Source organism: Phacochoerus africanus, chromosome 9 (assembly GCF_016906955.1).
Source record: "Phacochoerus africanus isolate WHEZ1 chromosome 9, ROS_Pafr_v1, whole genome shotgun sequence".
Classification (NCBI taxonomy): domain Eukaryota; kingdom Metazoa; phylum Chordata; class Mammalia; order Artiodactyla; family Suidae; genus Phacochoerus; species Phacochoerus africanus.
In genome coordinates this window covers 81,304,879-81,315,397 of record NC_062552.1, presented here as the reverse complement: position 1 = coordinate 81,315,397, position 10,519 = coordinate 81,304,879, and the positions used below count along the sequence as shown (strand labels likewise).

Below are 10,519 nucleotides of genomic sequence, written 5' to 3'. Positions count from 1 at the left end.
AGGCCCCTCTGTGAGAAGAGATATTTAAGAACAAAGGCAGGAATAATCAATTATTGTCCCTTCCATTAGAAGGTGGTGTCTGCTGTGGGATAGCAATGTTGGGCTGCTAGAGAGGTAAATTTGTTTGTCACCCTACATATTTACAAGGAACAGAAAGAAGGAATAAGTGGAAACATCACAACTCTTCTGATGGGACATCTGCTGTCTTGGAATGCAATGGTCAGAATTATAGGTGGAAAAAAACTAGTATTTGAAGTCTGAATTCAATAATACAGTATCACACTTTATCTGTTTTTAATAATATATGTCTAGTTTATCCTGATATTTTGAATTACTTTATTGGGGATATATAAAGCCTTTATTAAAATACCAGTTGTCTTCAAGATGTTAATATTTGGTCTTAACTTTACATAGGGTATATTAACTGAAAGAAGTGAGGGATGTTAGGCAGTAATAAGTCCCATCTGTTAAGAAGTCAATAGAAGAACATAAGTGCATGATAGGAAATAAAACACAAGGCAGAGAGGGAAAAGCCTACAACTCTTAAACTTAGAGATAGTTAAAGATTTTTCTTAAGTACTAAAGACAGCCTCAGTGTTTGAAAGAGTATGATATAACCAAGTGTGTTATAGAGTGCAAGATACAAACAGTATAGGAATAAGTACAGAGGAATTCTTGACTTACTTTTCAAACAGTTGGTTTTATGCTAAGATGGAATGATAAATATTGAAGCTAATGAATGCTGAGAAAACAAGAAAGGAAGGGAGAGAGGAGGGAGGAGAGAAGAAAGAAAAAGAGAAGAAAGAAAGGAAGGAAAGGAAAGGTGTGGAGAAGAGCAAAGCAATTTGGATCAGGCCATCTGTAAATGTTTGTGCTCAAGTTTTGCTTAGGAAACAACATGTGTGCTTGGCATATATGTGTGTGTGAGCACACATGCTGAGTGCCTAAGTGATGTAATGTACCTCTTCAATAATTCCTAATTTTGACTAACATCTGCTATTAATGAGTCTATCTGGGTTTAGGTGTACAAAATCAGACGTTTTGATTTTTTTTGTTGTTTCATCTTTTTAGAGTTCCACCTGTGGCATGTGGAGATTCCCAGGCTAGAGGTTGAATCAGAGCTATAGCCACTGGCCTATGCCACAGCCACAGCAACTTGGGATCAGAGCTGCACCTGCGACCTATACCACAGCTCATGGCAACTCCAGATCCAACCCACTGAGCGAGGCCAGGGATCAAACCTATGTCCTCATGGATGCTAAGTCAGATTCGTTTCCGCTGAGCCATGATGGCAACTCTTATTTTCAATAGATATGCCATTATAAATATGTTCTTTGGTTTCTTGATTTGGGATGTGAATTTTTTTCCTTCTTTCTCTTCTCTTTCATTCTATCACCATTTATAGTTAAAAGTAGTACATCCATTTTTCCATCCTCTCGACATTCCATTATCCACTCTACTTAAAAACAAATGTGTCCTGTAACTGAAAGCATGTGCAATATTGTTCTATATCACACTGCAGTATTAGGCTCTAGTTCAAAAGTCTTCAAGTTTTTACATTTTCTTATCCTAACAATAAACAATTTTTGAGCATGTAAAAACAATACATTTAGGTTTTTTTTTTTGTATTTTTACATTAAATTACACTATGACACTTTCAAAAGTAGTTCAAAGAATGGGGTATAATCATTGATGTTTATGTTGGGGAGGGGAAATTTTTCCCTCTACCCATCTTGAACTCTTGTGGCTGGACTAATAATGAAATGGAAACAAAATAGGTTAACAGAGGAAAAGAAACCAATTTTAATCATGTCCACGGAGACCTCATAGAAATGGGACATAAACAACTGTCCAAAGCAGAATCTTTTATACTCTTTTGATGAAAAACTCAATAAATTTGTGAGGACTTGATAGGACAAAGAAACAGGTTTTAGGTGCTCAGTCACTGACGCATCTAAATGGAGTTGGGGCTTGGGGTAGAAAAATAAAGAAGTAACAAGATTTGTTCATACAGGTTTCTCAGCCTCAATTCCCTATCTCCAGTGATAAGGGTCTCCTTGTACCTCCAGATGAAGGGAGTATACCTTTCACAGGAGAGATTTCCTTCCTGCTTTAAGGGAGAAAGAAAGTAGGGTCAGAGTGTTTCCTTTGCATTGGCCATTTAAGTAATTTTAATTCAAAATAATCAATATGTCATTGAGCCATATTTTGGGGTGGCCTACCCTAGGTCCCCGAATTTCACTACCAATGTATTATTATGTACATCAGGTGAGCACACTGCTAATTTGCAGACCACTGTACAAATAAGCCTCAGATCTCAATTTCTTCCAAAGGACCAAGATTCTTTTTATTTAGACCAGGATGATGGGTTAATATTCTATAGAGAAAAGGAAAACATTTCAAGTCATAATTGTTTTTTTAACTTTTTAGGTAAGTATTCTTATATTACTATTATATAGTAAATGTACCAGTTTCTGTATAGTTTAATAGTTCAATAAATTTTGAAAATAAAAGACATTTGTAGCCATTACAATTGAGATATGGAGCATTTCTGTTACCTTAAAAATATCTGTCATTCCTCTTTGCTGTCAATCCCTACCTCATCGCAATCCCCTCCCATTTCAAATAAAACTTCAGAAATTGATATCTGTGTTTAAGATTTTTCTCTGTCAGAAAAATGTTCATATATCTCACAAAAATCACGAACAAATCCAGGTCAGGACAGAGTGCTGCACGAGAGAGCAATTAAATTGGAACACAGGACAGAGGTGACAAGGGTAGCTTCAAGACAAGGGAATTGGTGCTTATGATTTATAGAAGAAGAAAGGGTAGAAGAGATTTCTTACTTTGTGGGAGGGTCGTGGTGTAACATAGATGTAGAATACACAACTTTTAGTTCTAGAAGAACTATAACCTAGATGAAAGAATGGAAATAAATCCTCTATTCCCTGATGTACTGCAGGCAGAGGAGATGGAGAGTGAGAACACTACTGTGGTGACTGAATTTATCCTGGTTGGTCTGACCCAGTCTCAAAATATCCAGCTCCTGGTCTTTGTGCTAGTTTTCATTTTCTATCTCATCATCCTCCCTGGAAACTTCCTCATCATCCTCACCATCAGGTCAGACCCTGGCCTCACGGCTCCACTCTACTTCTTTCTGGGCAACTTGGCCTTCCTGGATGCATCCTACTCCTTCATCGTGGCTCCCAGGATGCTGGTGGACTTTCTCTCGGAGAAGAAGGTGACCTCCTACAGAGGCTGCATCACTCAGCTCTTTTTCTTGCACTTCCTTGGAGGAGGGGAGATGTTACTCCTGGTGGTGATGGCCTTGGACCGCTACATTGCCATCTGTCGTCCTTTACACTACTCTACTGTCATGAACCCTAGAGCCTGCTATGCCTTGTCCTTGGCTCAGTGGCTTGGAGGCTTTGTCCACTCCATCATCCAGGTGGCCCTCATCCTCCACGTGCCCTTCTGTGGTCCAAACCGACTAGACAACTTCTTCTGTGATGTGCCACAGGTCATCAAGCTGGCCTGCACTGACACCTTTGTGGTGGAGCTCCTGATGGTCTTCAACAGTGGCCTGCTCACCCTCATATGTTTTCTGGGGCTTCTGGCCTCTTATGCTGTCATCCTCTGTCGTGTCCGTGGTTCCTCCTCTGAGGGGAAGACCAAAGCCATGTCCACATGCACCACCCATATCATTGTTATATTTCTCATGTTTGGGCCTGGTATCTTCATCTACACCCGCCCCTTCAGAGCCTTTCCAGCAGACAAGGTGGTTTCTCTCTTCCACACGGTGATCTTTCCTCTGTTGAACCCTGTGATTTATACCCTTCGCAACCAGGAAGTAAAAACTTCACTGGAAAGGTTGTTTAATCAACAATTAGCCTGATCAAAAGTGGGAAATATGAGTAAGAAAATCAAGATGGGAGAATTTCAGCTGAAATCAGTTTATTCATTTTCCAAACATGACATTTATAGATCACCTCCCATTTTTCAGGTCTGTTCTGCGCATTGGGAAAAAGCTATTAGTGGGAGAAGTAAAATCACTCTTCCCTAAAGTTATAATCGAGTAGCAAAAGACAGCCAATCATGTAGAAAATAAACAGCATGGATTCAAGAAGAGATATCCTGAACACACTAGAAAGAAAAGCAAAATATTAAACAGCAAGTGTGAGGTGGGGTAATAAGTTTATATTTAGTCTTGAAGCAGGGCCTTTATACAGAAGTGAAGTTTGGGCTGATATCTAGATAAATGGGATATGCCAACCATGCAAACATCAATGGGCAGAACGCTGTAGGCAGATGGGACAGGTAGTAAAAAATGTGAAGACAAGAATGAACTTGGTGTATTTGAGGATCACAGCAAAGGTCCAAACTGACTGGAATATAATAAATGAATGGGTAAATGATTAGAGTTTGTGTTGGACATCCTTATAGTTTCCAACTATGTATGGATCTATGAAGTGAATATAATGAGTTTGCTTTTTTTTATAAGTATAATAACAGGCCATCCTAAGGATTTAAGCAAAATAATAAATTGTCTCATATGGTTTCATAAATGACTTAGGGCTGTAAACTCAAGATTCTATGATGACATCAGAGTTGAAAAATAATCATTAAACAGGAAATTCCATGCTTATGTTTTAAAAGGAATTAAACTGTAAAATTTTCTTCCATAATTATTTAGAGGAAGGCAAATAAAACCTGTCATTTTCATGTGAAAAGGCCATGGAAACATTTCACTTTTTTGCTCTATAACTTCATTATTAGTCTTAGTGGACTTTTTTGACTCCTAGCTGTTTGCTGATCTCATCCCCAACTGAGTGTACTAATTTCACACTGAGTATACTAATGGTGATTCTTGGGTGGACCAGTCAGGAATCTATTGCATTCTAGCTATGTAAAAAAATATGATAACATAGAGAATTACATGCTTAGGAAACAGTTGTAAAGTCCAGAAGAACAGACCATAGCTAGGCATCCAGAGATGTCTCCCAGAATAACACAGGGTACCGAGGCTGTCAAAGTGGCTGCTCTTGCTACAATCTTTGCAATCTTGTCTGAAAAATGCCATCATGTTAGCCACGGACTAGGGACAAGATGATGATCCAGAGCTGCTGTGCACCTATCAGGTCTCCCCTAGACAAACAGAAGCCTCTATTGCTACTCCTTCTCTGCCTAATTGACTTAACAAAATTTAAGTTTTTTCTGAATATACTGAATGGGCAATATTCAAAACAAATCTGGAACCCAAAATGCTGGGGATTAAATTTCTTTTTTTTTTGTCTTTTTTATCTTTTCAGGGCTGCACCCGCAACCTATGGATATTCCTAGACTAGGGGTTTAATCAGAGCTGTAGTACCGGCGTATACCACAGCGACAGAAACTCAGGATCCAAGCTGCGTCTGCAACCTACACCACAGCTCACGGCAATGCTGGATCCTTAACCCACTGAAGAGAGTCCAGGGGTTGAATTGGAACCTCATGGTTCCTAGTCAGATTTATTTCCACTCACCATGATGGGAAATCTACGATTAATTTTTTTATGTTTTATTTTCAAATAATCAAAATTAAAATGGCTATGAATATAAACCATGTGCATGGTAAAAATATTCAGGTTACATAAAGAGTTTTTTCTTTTCTCAAATACCTCCTCCCCATCTTCACTCTCAGCTTATCTTGTAGCTTCCTATTTCACTGAGAAAGGAGCAGAAATGAATTCCTCAAGCTTCTACCCCTCCGTCTTCCCACACACCTGCCTCTTTCCTGAGACTGGGTTATCTGATGCTACTCCTACAAAAGATCATTCTTCCATCTGTGCATGAGAATTCACCCCCTCTTTCCTACTAAGGGCCATCACCCTGGTAATTCTGCATTCTCTCCTCTGCACTGTTAACTTTTTCCTCCATATTGGATTTTTTTCCCCTTAGCATATAACCACTTTTCTTTTATATTAAATAAAAACCTTTTTTTGTCAACTTTCTCCTTCCACAGCTTCCCTTTACAGCAAAGCTTAATAAATAATCTAGACTTTAAACATTAAAAGACTTTTTTGTTCACTTGTTGTTTGTTTTTTTAGGGCCCCACCCATGGCATATGAAGGTTCCCAGGCTAGGAGTCAAATCGGAGGTTCAGCTGCCAGCCTATGCCACTGCCCCAGCAATGGCAGATCTGAGCCTTGTCTGTGACCTACACCACAGCTCACAGCAACGTCGGATCCTTAACCCTCTGAGCGAGGCCAGGGATCGAACCTGCAAGCTTAGGGTTCCTAGTCAGGTCAGTTTCTGCTGCGCCATGACAGGAACTCCTAAACATGAACACACTTTTAAAGAGCAATTTTAAGTTTATAGAAAAGTTGAGCAGAAAATATAGAATTTCTATATACTTTCTGCCCACCACTACATACACATATTTTTCCCTATTAATATCTTGCTTAAGTGTGGTGTATTTGTAATGATTGATGAACCAATATTGATACTTTATTTTAAAGTAACGTCCAAAAATTTACATTAGAATTCCCATTTTCCATACAGTTCTATGGATTTTGATGAAGGCATGTCACCTATCCATCATTACAGTATCAGGCAGAGTTGTTTTGCTGCCCTAAAAATACTGTGTTCCACCTATTCAGCTCTTCCTCTCTTCTGTCCTCAAGCCCTGACAACCATTGATTTTTAGCTAATTCTTTAGTTTACCTTTTATAGGCTGTCATATAGTTGGTATCATACAGTGCTTAGTCTTAATCTTTTCAGGCTGGCATGTTTATACCCTCTGCTTTTAGTGTCTTTCCTTTCAATTCACCCAATCATGCCAATAAAATAGTTCTTCTCGTGACCACCAATGACATCGATGATCCTTATTCAGTCTCATCATATGTGACTTCTGAATGACACTGGACACAATGCCTTCCCAGGACTCTCCACCATCATCTTCCCCTCTCTGTCTAACCAGCTGTTCCTTCATCCTTCTTTGAGAGTTTCTCTTTAGCGACCCAGCTTTCTTGGCTTCAAGTCCTATATCTAAATATGGACAAGCTCTCTGCATAACTTTCTCTCCTCTCCGCACAAGCCCATGCCCCTGTTGCAGCTGAACTTTAATGTATCTCTGCATGCATAACATCCCAAACTGACACCTGATTTTTTAATTTTTAATTTTTTATTTATTTTTACTTTTTTTTTTTTTGCTTTTTAGGGCTGCACCCATGGCATATGGAGGTTCCCAGGCTAAGGATTGAATTGAAGGTGCAGCTGCTGGCCTACACCACAGCCACAGCAACATGAGATCCAAGCCATATCTGCAACCTACACCACCACTGACGGCAATGCCAGATCCTTAACACACTGGGCCAGGCCAGGGATCAAACCCTCATGGATGTATACTCATGGATCCTAGTTGGGTTCATTAAGCACTGAACTATGAAGGGAACTTCCTGACTCCTGATTTTCACCACACCCCTCTCCTCACCCCACAACCTGATCTCAGTTAATTGTACTTCCATTTTTCTAGTTTCTGGTCCAAAAACTTGGATTTGTAATATTTTAAAAATATTTTATCTCGTATTCCACACCCAATCTGTTAGCAAGTCTGGATTAGCTATACCATGCTGAAATTGCCAAATTAGATCATTTCTCCCTTAGATTCTATCACCTTGGCCCCAACCACTATCATCTCTTGCCTCTGTTAGAGCTGCAACCTCATTTATGCTTAAACATTTTAAGCACTTCTTGTCTCATTTTAGTTCATTCTCAGCTGGGGATCCAGAATGATCTTGTTAAAATACAGTCACATCATCTCTGTTTTTCCAAAACTCTCAATGACTTCCCTCTTACTTAAAGAGGCAAAGTCTTTTCTTGTGATCTATAAAGGTCCATATGACCCTGTGGATATGCTCCAACTCCTACCCCTTTCTACTCTCTGACCTCTTATCTTACTGCATTCCATCTCATCCATTCTATTCAGCCTACAGGTCTCCTGATCCTTGGATAGGACAGGCTGGCCCTCTGACCCACCACCGTCCCTGCCCCAGAAAATCTGACTTGCTGTTTCCTCTGTCTAGAATATGCTTTCCCAAGATATTGGCATGATTCATTTATAATTTCCTCAAATTTGACCTGTCCTCAGATGTCACCTTTCATGTGAAACCTTCCCTGACCACCCTTATTGAATATTGTACCTCCCTGCTTCCCTGCACTGTTTTTGTCCAAAGCACTTATCTCCTTTTAACAGGACAGATGTTGCACACGCTTATTATTTTGCCTTTTTCCACTGTAGTATATAACATCCATGAAAGCAGAAATTGTTTCTTTTGACTACTGTCTGTCACAAAGAAGGTGCTTGTAAATATTAAATAAGCAAATTAAAGAATAATGTGAAAATTACATCCAATTCCACCATTCAGACATAGCTAATATTAAAATTTTGTCAGTTTTACATGTATACATGTATTATTATTTTTATAAAAACTGAGTAATATTACATGTGGTTTGTAATTTATCCTTTTACTATTAAAGGCATGTTTTAAATAAGTAAATATAGATCATAATACTCAAATGACTATGAATTATTCAATTATCATTTACTATTGATTTAAATAATCCCCTGCTTTTGTATATTTACAATTTTGCTACTGTAAGCTAAATTTATATTAAAAATGTTTTAAATACTACTTTTCACTCTTATTTTAGTAGTTTCTGGGAATAAATTTTTAAAACTACAATTGCTAGGTCACAAGGTATAAACTTTGATATATAGTAAAATTATGTTGATTTAATTTTCCACTAACAAATATATGGGATTATTTGTCCTTGCTATTTCTAAGAGTAGTAGTTTCTTTCTTTCAAAGATTTGCCACTTGGAAATGATAAAACAACTATACTTATTATACATTTTGATTTTAATTATTGTAAGCAATATCTGTTGATCAAATACATTTTTTCCTAACAAGCATTTTTTTATTTTTAAAAATTGAGGGAAAATTAGTATATGAGATTATATTAGTTGCAGATGTATAATGTAGTAATTTGATATTTGTGTACACTACAAAGTGATTAAATGAATTTTTTTCATGTGTTCCATTTTCATTTGAATTTCTTTTAAAAATAGGCATGTCCATTTATTTTATCAATTTTCCTTTTATCACCTACTGATACATAAAGGAAATGAATTCTGTCATTTATGCTTAAGCATTTTAAGCACTTCTTAAAAATAAAACTAGTGGGGTTCCCGCTGGGGCGCAGTGGTTAACGAATCCGACTAGGAACCATGAGATTGAGGGTTCGATCCCTGGCCTTGCTCAGTGGGTTAAGGATCCGGCGTTGCCATGAGCTGTGGTGTAGGTCACAGACGCAGCTCGGATCTGGCATTGCTGTGGCTCTGGTGTAGGCTTGGCAGCTACAGCTCCAGTTAGACACCTAGCTTGGGAATCTCCATATGCCACTGGAGTGGCCCTAGAAAAGGCAAAAAAAGACAAAAAAACATACACACAAAAAAAAATAAAAAAAATAAAACTAGTGTTTGTGCTCCTAAGCAAGATGAAGTAGCATAAACAGAAGACCCTCCAAAAAAACTGACAAAATCCACAAAACAGCAGATTTCAAGACACTGAACATATGCCTCCGAACTCCATGCTCTTTCTATCTTTTATTGCTATTACTTTTCTGTTCATCCTCTTGCCTTTTCCAGGATAATTCTAGTAATAATCATATACACTTATCTTTAATTTTAAGCCAGGGAAACTATTTCAGATTTATTGAATCTTTGCAACTGTTGTTGTGTTGGTTGGTCTTTTTTGTTTTAGTTATTTCCTTTCTCATTGCAGAAGAGAAATAAAACAAAAATATCTTAAAAACAAAGTTGCTGTTTTTCTTATTTCAAAGCCTGCAAGGAATGTGGCCAATTAGGGAAGATTTCTGTGGGCTTTATTGCTGGTCTTATGAGGAAAGTAGGATAACTGTGGTAGCTGTAAAGAGTTCACATCACTGAGGTATTTGGGAAGAAAGCTGTGTTTGGAGGGCAAGTCACAGACGGATAACTGACTCTCAAGTCTTCAAGACTCTCACTTACGGGTTAGCGTTGAGATTTCACACCTAGTATCTTCCTGAACTGCGTCCTGAGTATTTCAAAAAATTACATTAATAATTATAATCACCTCGGCTATTCCTTTTACTATATTTTATTCAGCCTTTTCTCTTTGCCAGGCATTGTGCTGAATGCTGTGCTTTTATTTGTATAATTTAATGCTTAGACCCTTGCTCTAGGCTATTTGTCGTGTACCTGTCTTTACTTCTTTCAGCTACTTTAAGCTTTCCAACTTCTCCTTCCCCAAATTTCACCTACCTGGCAGCAGCTATCAGCATACTACTAGCCTGTAGTAATTTTTAATGTCCTGTCTGAAATTTTACTGCAGAGATTCTTTCTTTACATGATTCTTCAAGCAATCAAGGGTTTGCAGGTGACAAAGTGCTTTAGCCCAAAAGAGTCACTTTTCCAACTTTGGGACATTGAACACTGGGCA

General features: G+C 38.1%; 1 protein-coding gene across 1 annotated transcript; it reads left to right on the top strand.

Annotated features, from left to right (window-relative positions):
• The first annotated feature begins 2,959 nt into the window (after positions 1–2,959).
• Positions 2,960–3,895, top strand: LOC125136448 (olfactory receptor 4N2-like). Its single transcript, XM_047797263.1, has one exon. It carries the CDS (start codon positions 2,972–2,974, stop codon positions 3,893–3,895), a length of 924 nt encoding a protein of 307 aa, XP_047653219.1. The 5' UTR covers positions 2,960–2,971.
• The last annotated feature ends 6,624 nt before the right edge of the window (positions 3,896–10,519 follow it).